We start from the raw sequence: 16,043 nt of genomic DNA, 5'->3' as shown, positions 1-16,043 counted from the left end.
TTTTTGCTCTGACATGCACTGTGCCTTTCCAAATCATGTCCAATCAATTTAATTTTCCCCAGGTGGACTCCAACCAAGTTGTAGAAACATCTCAAGAATGATCAATGGAAACAGGATGCACCTGAGCTCAATTTCGAGTCTCATAGCAAAGGGTCTGTACCGACTTCAGACGAGTCTCCTGACACCTGTGGAGGTCATAGAGCAAAATTAAGAACACCATCCTGTTCGGACACTACAGACAATGTTGTGAGAAGAACGATTTTCGGGATGTCTCATGGGCTGACAAACACTGCTCTAGCTCTGTCACCTTTCAGCGCAGATTCAGAAGTACGACATAGGCAGATATGGTGGATTGAGACGCATCCAATGCAAACTAAAAACATATCTAGCTTAAACTGATGGATTTTGATGGGGATTGCTTTATTACGCTTATTTGATTTCCTCGGAGGCGTGGACAACCTTATGGGGTTTTAAGGTTCTCCAAAGCTTTTTACTATCATTCTCTGTATCATTTATCTTTGTTTCATAGTTTCACAGTTTCTTCTTCTTTTTTGTTTAGTTTTGTCACATGATTTCTCAATTTACAGTACCAGCTGTGTAGACAGATTTATTTGACATTCTTTTTGCTTCGTCCCTCTCAACCATACCATTTTTTAATTCCTTGTCATTCTTTGGGGATTTTACAGTTTTTGCAGTCATTTTCTTAATGGGTGCATGCTTATTAACTGGAATAACACATTACATAAATGCGTCAAGTGCAGTTTCTGGGTGCTCATCATTACACACCACAGATCAGCAAATATTATCTTCAATATAGGAATCACTACAAAATTTATTTTATGACCTCTTATACACTATATTAGGCACAGCCTTTGGAACTTTGGTTTTCCTAGATATGGCTACTATATTATGATCACTTCATCCAATGGATGTGGATACTGCTTTAGAGCAGATTTCTGCATCATTAGTAAAGATGATATCAATACATGTGGATGATTTCATTCCTGTGCTGTTTGCAAATACCCTGGTTAGAGTTTAAAACATTTTGTGGTAACACTTAATTTTAAGGGGTCCTTAGTATTGTATAATTACACTAACAAGTTTTGTAGTTAATTGTAATAACTCTATTATACTATAATAACACCATGGTGATAATTGCAGTCTGTAATTACAGAGGTGTAACAACAAATGCTTGTTACAAATGGGAAAGTTTCCACTAAATTCACCATTTCGTGTTTAGTTAGTTCTCAGCTGCATCTGTTTCAGTAATAACTGTCACAGGGTTGTAATCTCTTGTGGACAGATGCTCTGGCTGTCCGAGATTACACTGGTTGGAGGCTCAGTAGGCACTAATTACCTACCCGTGAATGTGCACTCTTCAAAATCTCCACTCAGTCGCTATGTTTCCATTACCTTACCTTTTTGGTGACATTTACAAAGTTTGCATAGAAAGTAGATGCGACAATTGCCTGCCAAAGAGCATTTCCATTGAACTATCTTGTTCCGATTAAAACAGCTGGCGGCAGGTAGCCTTGGGCGAGTAGTAACCGAAAGGTGGCTGAATTGAATCCCCATTTATACAAGGTAAAAATCATCGGCCATTCTACCCATGAACAAGGTAGTTAACCCACTGTTCCCCGGGTGGCTGTCATTGTAAATAAGAATTTGTTCTTAACTGACTTGCCTAGTTAAATAAAGGTTAAAATATTTTAATGTAAATTACAAGTAAGTGTCCCTCAAGATAAACCTCATTTTAACTAGCTAAATCCTGTGTAACGCCTAGTAATTACATTGTACTTTTGCAGATATTACATGTACTCTGTGGTGTACTTGTGGATTTATCCTCTCACTTGGATGACAAGGAGTTTCAAGTTGTCATAATAGGTAACATACACATTAATTATAATCAGGGATACTACCAGTATTGGTAGTTACCCAGTCAGTGAGGTTGACCTACAGTATATCTGTAAACTCAACCAAGTTAACACAGATGGTACACTTTTGGGGGGCAAGTGCTAGCAAAAACAGTAGGCAGGTTTCCATTGACAAATAAGCAATGTGGCAAAAAAATCTTTGCGACTTAATGAAAACGGCAGATGTAAGATACATTTTCTAAAGATCAACTAACATTTTATCCGTTCGACAGGGATGAATTTTCTTTTGTCGAACTTCCTTTATTGTGAAAATTTATGATGAAAACAGTGTTTTTCAAAAAATGTATAATTTAGAAGATGCGGGGCAAGTGATGGCATCACGAAAATGCCTACTGCTTGCAAAATCCATTTATTCAACTATGAAAAAGTATGTTTCTTTGCAGGACAAGGATTATCCTGACTTTCAAGAATCACAGCAATTTTAAATGTCACCATCATATTGTTTCAGATTTAGTACATGAGTTCAAGTTTCACCATGGCACAGACTCTGGCGATAAGTAGGCCTAGGCACATGAGAATTAGGATTATGGCAAATATGATAAAATTCTTGCATTCTATCCACTGGCTTTTGCGGGCTACCTGAGACAGAAACAGATAGGTGGGCATGGCATACAGGCTGTTGTCAATTTATTAATGCGCAATTTGTGAATACAGATGACACTGGAGAAGTTTTACGTGTTCCTATCCAATTGTGTTTTTTGCATTGTTTGTGACTTATTTTTGCACTTATTTTGTACATAATGTTGCTGCGACCATCTCTTATGACCAAAAATAACTTCTGGACATCAGAACTGCGATTACTCACCACAAACTGGCAGAATCCTTTTTTTCCTTTAACTAGTCCAACGAGCCCGACGTGAATGATATACTGCTTTCCCGGGAACAGGCCCAGATCCCTGTCATTTGCGTGAAGAGAAGGCAGAAAAAAAGGGTCCAGAGGGCGGGCTGCCTTCTGAGAATTCGTAGGCAATCGAATAAACCCCCACTGCTCTCCATTCTGCTAGAAAATGTGCAAACTTTGGAAAATAAAATGGGTGACCTACGTGGAAGATTAAACCCACAACGGGACATTCAAAACTGTAATATCTTATGCATCACAGAGTTGTGGCTGAACGACGACATTATCAACATACAGTTGGTGTCACGCCCTGGTCTTAGTATTTTGTGTTTTCTTTATTATTTTGGTCAGTCCAGGGTGTGACATGGGTTTTTTATGTGGTGTGTTTTTGTCTTGGGGTTTTTCGTAGGTATTTGGGATTGTGGCTTAGTGGGGTTTTCTAGCATAGTCTATGGCTGTCTGGAGTGGTTCTCAATCAGAGGCAGGTGTTTATCGTTGTCTCTGATTGGGAACCATATTTAGGCAGCCATATTCTTTGAGCGTTTCGTGGGTGATTGTTCCTGTCTCTGTGTTTGCTTGCACCAGAATAGGCTCAGTCACTTTGGATTTTCTTTTTTCATTGTTTTGGAAGAGAAGAGAACGAGCGCCATTCTCCTTGCGGAGATGGTGCAAAATACATCAACACGGTCGGTCCCTGGGATTGGGCTGGCCAACACGATTCGGTTTGCTTGGAAGGAAAAGGAGTTGGAGCCTTTAGGACGGGAAACTTTTGGAAGGATAATATTGATGGGGATTCTAAAGCTGACGGTGAAGGACGTGTTTTGTTTCCAAGGCAACTCGTTGGAGGGAGCATACGACGTGGCACTATATACAGAGGAGAAACACGATGATATCCTGAGAAGGGCAAGAGCAGTGGGAGGTGAGAAGCCGATGAGCCACTATGAAATAACAAGCCTGGCGAAGAACAACTTTAGGGTTGTAACTGTCAACATTTACAACCCATACGTTAAGGACGAAGAGGTGAGGGCCTTTCTGGGGAGATACATGGATAACGTCTCCTCAGCAAGGCACCTCAAAGACTCCCTTGGGTTTTGGAATGGGAGGAGAGGCTTCCAGGCCCTCCTCAGGGAGGACCCAAAGGGACATGGTGGCTACCTCCATCCTCCTGCTATGTTCTCCCTAGGGGCTGACAGGGGGACGTTGTTTTATGCACGTCAGCCCCCATTTTGCAGGCGCTGTATGGCCTACGGCCACATATTCGCCTCATGCAGCACAAGAAAATGCAGATTTTGTGGATCTGAGGAACACGAGGCGAGGGATTGTGACAGGCCTAAGGCGTGCCACGGGTGTGGCGGGGGTGCCCGGCTCGTCAGAGGCCATATGCGTCTGCGGCTGGGGGGGAGCAGGAGCGGGGGATGGGGGAAGAAGAGGAGGGGAAGGAAGCACGCCTCATGACCAGAGTACAGGTCCAGAGGGGAAGGCCGCAAGGAAGGAGGAGGAGCAAGAAGCGGCGGATGGAAGAGAGAAGGAAACAGAAGGCACGGGAGTAGGAGAACCAGGAAAAGCGGCGGAAGAAGGCAACCGAGTGGAGGAGCATGAGAGAGAAGAAAGCGAGGGAGGAGTGTTGGAGAAGGAGACGGTGGAAGAGCAAGTGGACTGGGGGGAAAGTGCCCTGGTGGAAGAGATGAGGGGTATGGTGGAGGAGCTGGCTGCCGCCATCACCAAAGAAGAGAATGAAGAGGAGGGTGCGATTGGCCGACAGTGAGAGGGAGTGGATGGCCAAGAGAGTGATGGGGGTGGGAGAAACCTCTGGGTTGCTGCTGGTTTCCCCAGGCCCTCAACTTCTGTTGGGTGGGGACACACCTAACAAGACTCAGGACTGGGTACAGGAGGAGGTGGGGAGTTTTTTGTTTTTAGGACCCAATTTTTTTCCAAACCAGCTGCAGCACTGGGGAGGGGGAGGAGTGTGGGGGTAGACCCAAGGTGCAGGGCACCCCGGAGCCAAACACTATTCCTGCATCCTCGGTTGGTGAGATGGAGGAAGAGGGGGGGATGTCGGGAGTACAGATGGTGTTCTCACCGGTAGATATGGAGCAGGGGAGCATCGGGCGAGTCTCCTGTTTTTGTTTTTTTCTGTCTGGGTTTAGAATTTGAGTGTATTACATGATTTTATTTTATTCTTTCATGGGATCTAATTTTACTTTTGTTAAGAGGAGGGCGGTTTTTAGTTATTTGGAGGGTGTGGGGTTTGATTTTTGTTTTTTACAGGAGGCTCACCTGAGGGATGGAGGGGATGTTAGTAGGTTCAAGGGGGAGTCGGTTTGGGGTATTGGGGGGGTGCACTCATCGGGGGTAGGGATTTTGTGTGGGCACAGGGAGGTAAAAGTGGAGGATTATTTTGTGGTAATGCAGGGGAGGGTTATAGGGGTGGATGTCACGATAAGGGATTGTAAATTTAGATTAGTGGTGGTGTATGTGCCACAGGTGGTGGCAGACAGGAGGGAGATGGTGGACTGTCTGATGCCCCTGTGTGTCACAAATAGGAAATTAGTGATAGGGGGGGATTTTAATACAGATTTAGGAATAGGGGGGATAGCAGTGCAGGCGCCATCACCAGGCTAATGGCTTGCCATGGTCTGGTTGATGGTGGTCTGCACACTACTCCGAAAATGGCCGGTCCTACATGGCGCAACTCCAGGGGGGTTGAGCGGAGGCTCGACTATATTTTTGCACCCAGGTCTTTGGGTAAGTTGTCTGGGCGGCTGTTGCCTGTTTTCTTTTCGGATCACGACGGGGTGCTCCTGCAGGTGGGGTCGCCAGACTGCCTCTTTGGTAGGGGGTACTGGAAGTTAGATCGGGATGTGCTGGAGGAGCAGGCTTTTGTTGACGGGTTTTATGGTTTCTTTTGGAGGCTTGAAGGCCTCCGGTCCATGTGCGAGTGGGTGTTAGAGTGGTGGGAATTAGTTAAGGTGAGGATTAGGGCTTTTATAATAGGGTATTGCAAGAGGAAAAAAAGGGAGGAGAGGAGGGTGGTGGATCGTATCCAAAGGTTAATTGAACTCGAGTACGAGGCAGGCAACCTCGGCGGGTCGTTTGACTGGGAGAGATCCGCAACCCTAAAGGCGCAGCTCAGGGAGTTGCAGGAGCGGAAGGCTCGAGCTTTCCTGGAGCGTGCGCATAGTGGCTTTCTAGAACACAATGAGACTTGTTCTGCTATGTTCTTTAAGTCGTTTAGGGCCAGACAGAGTAGGAAGGTAATGCATGGTGTTAGGGAAGAAAATGGTAGTATAGTTAGAGAACCAGAGGATATGGTCAGGGTGACAACTGATAATTTCCAAGGTTTATTTAAGGAAAGGGAAATAGATGTAGAGCAGGGAAATGTGTTTTTAGAACACTTGTCCAGGCGGTTGCCGGAGGACATTAGAGAAGTGATGGAGGCCCAGATTTCACTAGAAGAGGTTGAGAGCGCTCTTAGGAGGATGGGAAAAGGGAAGGTGCCTGGGATGGATGGGCTGCCGGCTGAGTTTTATCTCAAGTTTTGGGGTATACTTGGACCAGTGGTCCTCAAAGTCTTGAAGGCCATCCTTGAGACGGTGGTCCCGGGGGGATCAATGGCTGTTGGTGTGCTGTCACTTTTATATAAGAAGGGGGAAGTAACAGACCTTGGCAACTGGCGGCCGTTGACCATGCTGTGTGTAGATTACAAGCTACTTGCAAAGGTTTTAGCAGACCGGTTGCGCACAGCCCTTCCCTACGTCGACCACGAGGATCAGACGTGCGGGGTAGAGGGCCGCTCTATTAGATGGAACCTACAGTTAATCAGGGACTCCATCGCTTGGGTTGAAGATAGAGGACTGCCTTTAATGGTAGCAGCGCTAGATCAGGCGAAAGCCTTTGATCGCGTGAATAGATCCTTTTTATTCAGAGTGTTAGGTCGATTAGGATTTGGGGAGAAGTTCATAGGATGGATTCGTACATTATATGTCGGAGCGGGGTGCCGAGTTAGTGTAAATAGTCACTTGGGTGACGTTTTTGACCTCTCGTCTGGGGTCAGGCAGGGGTGCCCACTCTCGGCTCTCCTCTTCGTTCTGTACATGGAGCCTCTGGGGGCTGCCATTAGGGCAGACACAGGGGTGGAAGGCTTGTTGATCCCTGGAAGTGGTGGGCTGCGTGTTAAGATGACGCAGTACGCCGACGACACTTCCTTGCTGATGTGCAAGGACTCGTGCCTGACAAGGTCCCTTGCCATCTTTGGGGATTTCACCCGAGCGGTTCTGAACCATGCAAAGTCTTCCGTCAAGTTTTTCGGAAGATGGCGCGGTAGAACGGATGTGCCTGGGGGGTTATCTCTCTGTGAGGGGGCCCTGAGGATTCTCGGGGTCCATTTTGAGACCTCCGGCTCAGCGACGCTAAACTGGAACATGCGTATCGCAGTGGTACAGAGGAAGCTAGCAATGTGGAAGGCTAGGTATTTGCCTTTTATGGGCAAAGTCCTGGTCCTAAAGGTGGATGTGTTGCCGTCTCTTTTGTATTTGGCGTACATCTACCCATTGCCGGCTTGTCTGAGGAGGCCTCTAAGTGAGGCTTGTGTTTCAGTTCATGTGGAGTGGCAGGTGCGAGTGGGTCGCCAGGGCACGCATGATCTGTCCCATCGGGGAGGGAGGTAGGGGGGTACCACATTTCCCCCTCAAGCTGGACACAATTTTTGTTTCTTTCTTGTTAACGGAGCTTGCTCATCCAGTGATACACCCGTCCGGTTACCTCCTGCGGGTGTTCTTCTCGTATCAGGCGAGAAGCGTAATGGTGTGGTCTAACACGGGTCCTCGGGCGGAACAGCTGCCGTGGCACTTTGGTCATGCGGCCAAGTGGCTGCGTGCGCACCCTGAGGTTGAAGTTGCCCGAGTAGGTTTAGATCACAGGCACCTGTACGAGGAGGTCAGAAAGGCTGGGAGTCCGACGCCTGTAGTGGGCATCTCGGAAGTGGTCTGGGAGGGAGTGCAGGAGCGGGGTCTGGACAACAGGCTCAAGGACCTGAATTGGTTGAGCCTCCATAAGTGCTTGCCGGTACATTCCATCAAGTACCGGTATAGTTTGGTGCAATCCCCCACCTGTCCAAGATCCTCTTGTGGCAGGGAGGAGACTGTGCGCCATGTCTTTTGGGACTGTGCCTTTGCCGGAGTAGTATGGGCTAGGGCACGGGTGTTGTTAGGTTTGGTAAGGGGGGATTTTGTATTGACGTGGGCCAGGTTAGAGAGAGGTGTAGGGAGAGCGAGAGGGAGAGGGACGGATAGGGACAGGTTTCTGCTCTGGCTTCTCATGAGTCTCTTTAAACAGGGGCTGTGGGAAGCCAGGCAGAACATGGTGAAGACAGGGAGAGATTGGGGGGTGGAAGGGATGGTGAGGAGGGTGGAAGGAGATTTGAGGGGGAGGATGAAGAGGGAGGAGAGGAAGTGGGGGCAGCATGCTGCTCAGGAGAGTTGGAAGGGGGGTTTAGGGCTGGGTGTCATTTAGATTTGTAAGGGGATAGATTAGGGACGGGGAGATAGGGAAAGGTAGTTTGTAGGGTGACGGGGAGGGAAGATGCTCCCCTGAGGTTTTGTTTGGGTTTTTTGTTTTGTTTAGTTAAATTAAAATACCATTGTTGGAGTATGTATGAAAATTATGAGTTGTAAAGAATGAATGGTATTGAAGGTAATAAATTATTCTATAAAAAAATTGGCTGTATAGGTTTTCACGGTACGTTTGTTGTTTTTGTATTGTTCGTTTTTTCGTCGTCATTAAACATGTATCAAGAATACCACGCTGCATTTTGGTCCGACTCTCCTTCACCGCAAGAAAACCGTAACAGTTGGCTGGTTATACGCTGTATCGGCAGGATAGATCTGCAGTGTTTGGTAACACGAGAGGCTGCTGACTATGTATTTTTGTTATTTACAATAACAGCTGGTGCACGATATCTAAGGAAGTCTTGAGGTTTTGCTCGCCTGAGGTAGAGTATCTCATGATAAGCTGTAGACCACACTATCTACATAGAGAATTTTCATCTATTTTTCATAGCTGTTTTACATACCAACACAAACTGATGCTGGCACTCAGACCGCAATCAATGAGCTGTATTCCGCCATAAGCAAACAGGAAAACGCCCACCCAGAGGCGGCACTCCTAGTGGCCGGCAAATTTAATGCAGGGAAACTTAAATCGGTCTTACCAAATTTCTATCAGAATGTTAAATGTGCAACCAGAGGGAAAAAAACTCTGGACCACCTTTACTCCACACACAGAGACACGTACCAAGCTCTCCCTCACCCTCCATTTGGCAAATCTGACAATAATTATATCCTCCTGATTCCTGCTTACAAGCCAAATTAAAGCAGGAAGCACCAGTGACTTGATCAATAAAAAAGTGGTCAGATGAAGCAGATGCTAAGCTACAGGACTGTTTTTCTAGCACAGACTGGAATATGTTCCGGGATTCCTCCGATGGCATTGAGGAGTACACCACATCAGTCATTGGCTTCATCAATAAGTGCATCAATGATGTCGTCCCCATGACTAATACAATTTTATTTTATTTTGACTAAATGAGTGATATAAATACTTCAACCACTTCATTTTATTTCGACATTCTATGTATTTTGTTTAAAGTTGTGACGTCATTACATCCAGCTTTTTATTTTAATAAGAACAAATTCTTAATTACAATTATGCGCCGCCCTATGACACTCCCAATCACAGCTGGATGAGATACAGCCTGGATTCAAACCAGGGACTGTAGTGACGCCTCTTGCACTGCACCACTCGAGAGCCCATGTGTACTTGTATATGTGTACTCATATAGTACGTTAGCCATCCTGACAACCTGACCCTAATTGTATAGCTGTGAGAGGATAAACCCACAAGTACATTACAGAGTATGTGTAATATCTGCATGAGTACAATGTAATTAATAGGGGTTACACAGGATTTATCTATTTATAATTAAGTGTATCTTGACGTGTACTTACTTGAAGTGTACCTACAAAGTACGTTAACCATTCTGACAATCTAATCATCAGCTTCTGAAAGTGCCGTCCAAGTGAGAAAATAAACACAGTGATACACAGAGTACATATCTGCATAAGTACAAAGTTTTTGCTAGTTGTTACACAGGATTTAGCTATTTAAAGTGAAGTGTAACTTTATAGTTACCTATAAGCAATTTCTATATAATTACTTTTTACTCATTACCAGGTGAAAATCTATTAAAAATGAAATGCTACTACATTAGTCAACTTTATTGCAACATATAAAATACCTTACATATCTTACAAAACAATAAGGATTTGTATTGTTAGATTAATAATTAGAATAATTAGATTAAACAAAGATACAGGCCTACTCAATAACATATAAATAACTATTCTAGTGATGATTCAGATCTGTAGGCTGGTGAGTAGCCTAGATAGCAATCTAATTTAGAAAAATGGGATTGTCTTTTCTTTCCTTTTTAACATTACAAGTAGCAATGGAAATCGACAACTGTGACTCTGACTTCTTTCTTGTAAGCATTTTCCCATTTTGGAGTCTGACCTTGTGAGAATCTGTGGTAGCGAAGAAGAATGTATGACAATTTGGCCTAGTTATCGTCATCATGATTTCTGTAGTTTAGGCATATAGCTAGCTAGTCTTTGCTAGCTACCTAGCTAGTTGTTCTGTTGTCCAAAATAGTGCTTATTTTGACACAAGTAGCTAGCTAGCAGGCTCATTAGGCAGGATTAGGAGGCTGCCTATGGCGGCAGATTGACAACAGCAGCATTTTCTGAATATTTTACCGCAAGTCAGCTATGAACAAATTATTATTTTCAATGATGGCCTAGGAACAGTGGGTTAACTGCCTTGTTCAGGGGCAGAACGTCAGCTCGGGGATTCGATCTTGCAACCTTTCGGTTACTAGTCCAACGCTCTAACCACTAGGCTACCTGCCGCCCCAAATAATGTGTTACGGGGTGTACTTTTCAATATTCTCTTAGACTCCTCTTGGGCTGGATTACAAAGACTGTCTAATTATGAAGAATGAACAATTCAGTCTTTCGGGGGTCCACAAGTCCTTCCTCAGCTTGAGGGAACTCACTGACTTCTTCCAACAAAGCAAGCTGCTCCTGGCTGAGGTTCCTGTCAAGCTGGAAAGATGTTGTCCACCTCGACCGAAAGGTACAGGACAACAAGCCAGTTGAATATTTATTTGGCTCAAACTTAAAGCTAAATCGTAGGATTCTGATCATTGACCATTGGTTACTTCACAATCAAATGAGACTAAAATATATTTCATATTGAAATCAGAAGACATAATATTTATTTGATTATACATATCTCAATCATAACAATTAGCAATGATACATCTGCATAATGCTACATCATTCATCACAAAAACTACACCTTACTTGCTGTAGAACTCTCAAACATGGTCATCATCCGCGGTAGCAGCTCAGTAGAGACACAGGGGTCTCCGATGCTGCAAAGGACCAAACCCAGTCACATCCAGTTCCACATGATCAAGTACGAGGATCTGCGATGGGTGAGTTCAATAGAAGCCTGGAGCTTTACTCAAACATCCTATCAGTTCTCTGTTATGTGTGTTTAATGCCATTCAAGTTTAAATGAATTCTGTCTTATGACAAATCCTGTATAAGGGAAGACGGGCAAGGCCATGAATGACAGTTTGAGTGAATGAATGGTTTACTCACTTTACTGTGTGTATAATTTCTGTCAGTCTGAAAGCTTGGGACAGGGATCCTTCACGCGAATCTTCAAAGGCAGCAAGATAGACATCCGTGATGGGGAGAGACATGTGACAGATGTTCTGCTTAAGGAGCTGGATGCAAACCACAAAAACTGCTGGGAGGTACGCAAAACAGATCATGTGCATTTCAGAAGTCAAATAGAATGTGATACTGTGGCTGCATCAGAATTGTAATTTCCCCATTCATGGCATTAGTCCATATCTACCAGAAGGTGTTCTTGTTTAAACCCAGGTGCAGAGTTTTTTTCTGAATGTTATGAGTCCTTTTAGTTTTAATCAATAATAAGAGGACAATTTTAATATCCTACTTTACTTTAATTGACATGTATTGAGTCAAATGATCCAATCAACTGTAAGAGCAATACGCTCGGCACAATATAATTACTCTTTAACAACAATCACAACGTCAAAGAAAAAAAACGATTTTGTGGTGCAGTAGTCTATGGCACTGTGTCTCAGTGCTTGAGGTGTCACTACAGACACCCTGGTTAGATTCCAGGCTGTATCACAACCTGTGGGAATTGGGAGTCCCATAGGGCGGCGTACAATTTGCCCAGCGTCCTCCGGGATTGGCTGGTGTAGGCCGTCATTGTAAATAAGAATTTGTTCTTAACTGACTTTCCTAGTTAAAGAAAGGTAACATATATATATATATTATAATTTTTATTATTATTAATCAAGTAGCCAGTTTCAGTTGGAGGGTTTTTCCATTTGGGAAGGGGTGGTCTATGGTATAACAAACTAAGCATCTAAAGACATAGACCCTTTTAGAAAACTTTTTGGAGGGGTTTTGTTAACTTGTGTCATGTTATATCAGCTCTTTTTGGAATATTCTAAAAACGCATTATCGGATGTGTTTCATTGTCTCTTGAATCCTACGGGATGTTTTAGAGCAGGTGGCTGTAGCTTTTTGCCACATGAAACAGTAGCTAAGATAGGATACCAACACCTGTATCAACCCCTTGTTATACCTTACTGAAGAAAATCCTGTCCAAATAGAAGGAGAGTAGCTACAGTGGTCACACATTCTAAGTATTTGTTTGCTTGTCATTTCTAGTCATTCTTTGAAGCTGCCAGCTTGATGAGCCAGATTTCCCACAAGCACCTTCTCCTTGTCTATGGGATAAGTGTTCACAGATCCAAGAGTGAGTAAGCATCAACCACTCAATTTAACATCCCATTTCTCACAGATTTCTACAAAATCACCAAACCTTAAAAAAAATATTTAAAAAATCCAGGCACAATTTAAATTAACTACAGGTTATAGTGTTAGGGCTGAGGTCAGTGTTAAGGCTACTGTTAGAGTTAGGGTTACTGCCGTAAATTCACTGTAACTCATTGTGACAATGAGTAATTACAATACTTGTTACATTGTAATTATATGAGTAGTGACACGGTATTAAGGGCACTGTAATCTAAAGTGCTACAGAATCTGCTAATGCAGTTCCACTTCATTTTCTGTGGGGGCTTAGAGCAGTTCTGACTCAACTCTCTCTCAAGGAGCTGCTGCTATTGTAACACATCTAATCATGCTGCGCTGGTCATCTCTTAACCTTGCAGACGTCATGGTGCAGGAGTTTATCAAGTGTGGGGCCCTTGACCTGTTCCTGAAGAGGGAAGGGTCAGTGTCGGTCAGCTGGAAACTTGACGTAGCCAAACAGCTGGCTAGTGCGCTCAATTTCCTGGTGAGATGAACCTGATCTTTGGCCTGATTTCTCTTTCTCTTCAGTTGATAATACATAACTTCTGCAGACGTATTTTGTATGTTTTCTGTGGAAGCACCTTTGTTCAAATAGATTATCATTAGATGTTTGATTAGCTATCCTTAGACATTCCTTCATTGTCAATACTAGTGTATACACTAGTTAAACTGCTACTACTTGCTCATTGTTTGAGCATACACTTTCGTTAAGAACTATTCAAATAAACTGTTACATTCTGTCTCTTCCTTCATCAAATAGGAAGAGAAAAACATTACTCATGGGAATATTTGTGCCAAAAATCTGCTCTTGGCCAGAGAGGGGGACGCATCCCAAGGAAGTTCTCCATTCATTAAGCTGAGTGACCCGGGCATCAACTTGGCAATGTTGGGCAGAGATGGTAAACAGTTATCATAATGTCATGCAGAGAGTATACATGCACACTGGGAATGGCTTCGAAAAGTGATGTTTTATTTAAGAACCTCATGCTTTTAACTGTTTGTGTTCTGTATATACTGTATGGGCTGTGTGTGCGTGTGTGTGTGTGTGTGTGTCTGGGTGTGTGTGTACAGTGGTGCTTGACAGGATTCCATGGGTAGCTCCGGAGGTGCTGGAGGCTCCAGAGAGGCTAGAGCTGGAGTGTGATAAGTGGAGCTTCGGTGCCACGCTGTGGGAGCTATTCAATGGAGGACAGGCACCACTACAGGGCCTGGACCTTGAGAGGGTAAACTCCCACCTTTTACTACCACTAACACAACAATGTACAGTATCTGATATTGACTTACCCTATGGATAAGGGCCAAAGTTATATATTCATGAAACCTATACAATTATAGTTTCAGGAAAATCAAGTGCAGTTTATTTTCTCTGTATAACCCACATGAAATTACCAACTGTTAATTCTCCTTGGATTAGTCTTTGTCTACATCCTGAGTATTAGACTTAATTAATCCAATGTTAATTACTTTTTAAGCGGTTTTCAGAAAATATGTGGTCAAATTCCACACAAATTCACCACAGCGTTTTTGTAGAAACCCAGTATGTTGAATTAACCTCTGCTTCTTTCAAGCAGAAGCTGCAGTTTTACGAGACCTACAAGCAGTTACCCTCCTCAGAGTGGACAGAGCTGGCGGATCTTATCAGTCAGTGTATGAACTACCAGCCTGCATTCAGGCCCTCCTGTCGAAGCATCATTCGCCAACTGAACAGTCTGATAACGTCAGGTACTTCTCGCTAATGAATCCAAACCATGTTACTTAAAACACCCGGTGTGGTCCAGAATTATAGTTTCTACCTGCTATTTTCAGGTGGGAATTTGTTTAATAAAACACAGCTAAACACAAACTGGCCTTTAGTTTAGGGGCTTTGTCTTTTATTGACCTGTTTGTTCTACACTCTTAGAAAAAAGGGTTCCAAAAGGGTTCTTCAGCTGTTCACATAAGAGAACCCTTTTTGGTTCCAGGTAGTAGGGCTGACCCTATTTAGTCGACTGGTTGATTGTTTGGTCGACCAAGATTTTTTTAGTCGATATATTTAAAAAAAATGTATGGTAGGAAAGACACCTGTCTGATTTACACCTGTCTAAGTGGACTAATCCATTGCTGAGGCCATGGGGATGGCACACCAGTATCACCGGTAGTAGGCTACATTTAGCCTACTGTTAATTCCCAAGATTTCAAATCTGCAATGTTTGTTTGGTTAGGGTCATTTCTGTTAATGCATTTCATATATTATTATTACTCCAGTCTTATCATTGTCATTGTAGAAGTGGACAAGTTGTTTGCAGAGCGCACAACCTAGGCTATACTTTTGAGAACAAAGTTTTGGCTTATTTCATTCCATTTACGAGTTGTCAATTTATTAATTGTCTTTTGTTTGTAGTGCTCTTGTCAATCTTGAGTAAGGAAACACATCTGATTACTCATAGAAGTAGGCCTAGGCTAACTGGCATGCATGCAAATGTAGGCCTATAAATGGCCCATTTGGGGATCTGATACTTTTTCTGATTGTCTTAACTCACCATCACTGTGGTGCTTCTCTAAATAATTTTTTCTTTGCCTCAAACAGCAAGTAAAGGAAGTCTGTTTTTACATCCATTGAGACTAACAATAGTTCCTCAACGTAGCAATGGCAATAGAAGTTACAAATCTAAAAGTATCATTTTAATTTAGATTACATTTTGATTAACCACGACATTGATTTTCAGATATAAAGACTTTATTATAAATTAATTGAAACTGTTCCACGAAAATGTGCATATGAAATCATAACTGGCACACAACTCAGTAGAAATGGTACGATAACTTGGCACTCCAAATGGAAAAGGTTGCGGATCGCTGGTGCAGCCTATTACCGGCAACTTCAGGAGCTTAAAGGCAGAATCTGCAAAGGCCAGCAGCAGCGGGAGAAAGGTCGGGAAGAGGTTTATTTCTTCTGGTTAAGCTCCATTGATCTCTGGCTCCCTCTTTTGTCATTTGTGTGTTTTCATTTTTAATCGCAGTGCTTAAAGCATCAGACAAGCTCAGTAGCCTACATATAGTTGATTTTACTCAAACATAGGGTGTGTCTATATATGCAAAAATACACATTCTAAAAAACTCTTGGTTGACCCCAAAACATTTTTGTCGGGGGCAGTCTTACCAGGTAGGGCCCTTTTTGGTGTCAGGTAGAACCTTTTGGGTTCCATGTAGAACCCAAAAGGGTTCTATCTGTAACCAAAAAGGGTTATCCTATGTGTATAGCCCGAAGAACTCATTCCAACACAGAACATCTGCTTTTAATGTACTTAATTA

General features: G+C 43.4%; 1 protein-coding gene across 3 annotated transcripts in view; it reads left to right on the top strand.

Moving 5' to 3' along the window:
- LOC109889150 (tyrosine-protein kinase JAK2) overlaps positions 1-16,043 on the top strand; it is a 36,006-nt gene that overhangs the window by 14,420 nt on the left and 5,543 nt on the right. For all 3 annotated transcript variants that reach the window (XM_020480369.2, XM_031822544.1, XM_031822543.1), the window contains exons 10-17: positions 10,782-10,962; positions 11,202-11,326; positions 11,522-11,653; positions 12,609-12,696; positions 13,112-13,236; positions 13,513-13,651; positions 13,824-13,975; positions 14,324-14,474. In XM_020480369.2, coding sequence (XP_020335958.2) covers positions 10,782-10,962; positions 11,202-11,326; positions 11,522-11,653; positions 12,609-12,696; positions 13,112-13,236; positions 13,513-13,651; positions 13,824-13,975; positions 14,324-14,474 — 1,093 coding nt within the window. The remainder of the gene's footprint in view (positions 1-10,781; positions 10,963-11,201; positions 11,327-11,521; positions 11,654-12,608; positions 12,697-13,111; positions 13,237-13,512; positions 13,652-13,823; positions 13,976-14,323; positions 14,475-16,043) is intronic.

This window comes from Oncorhynchus kisutch, linkage group LG4 (assembly GCF_002021735.2).
Source record: "Oncorhynchus kisutch isolate 150728-3 linkage group LG4, Okis_V2, whole genome shotgun sequence".
Taxonomy (NCBI): Eukaryota; Metazoa; Chordata; class Actinopteri; order Salmoniformes; family Salmonidae; genus Oncorhynchus; species Oncorhynchus kisutch.
The sequence above is the reverse complement of the archived record's forward strand: the minus strand, read 5'-3'. Positions and strand labels throughout refer to the sequence as shown.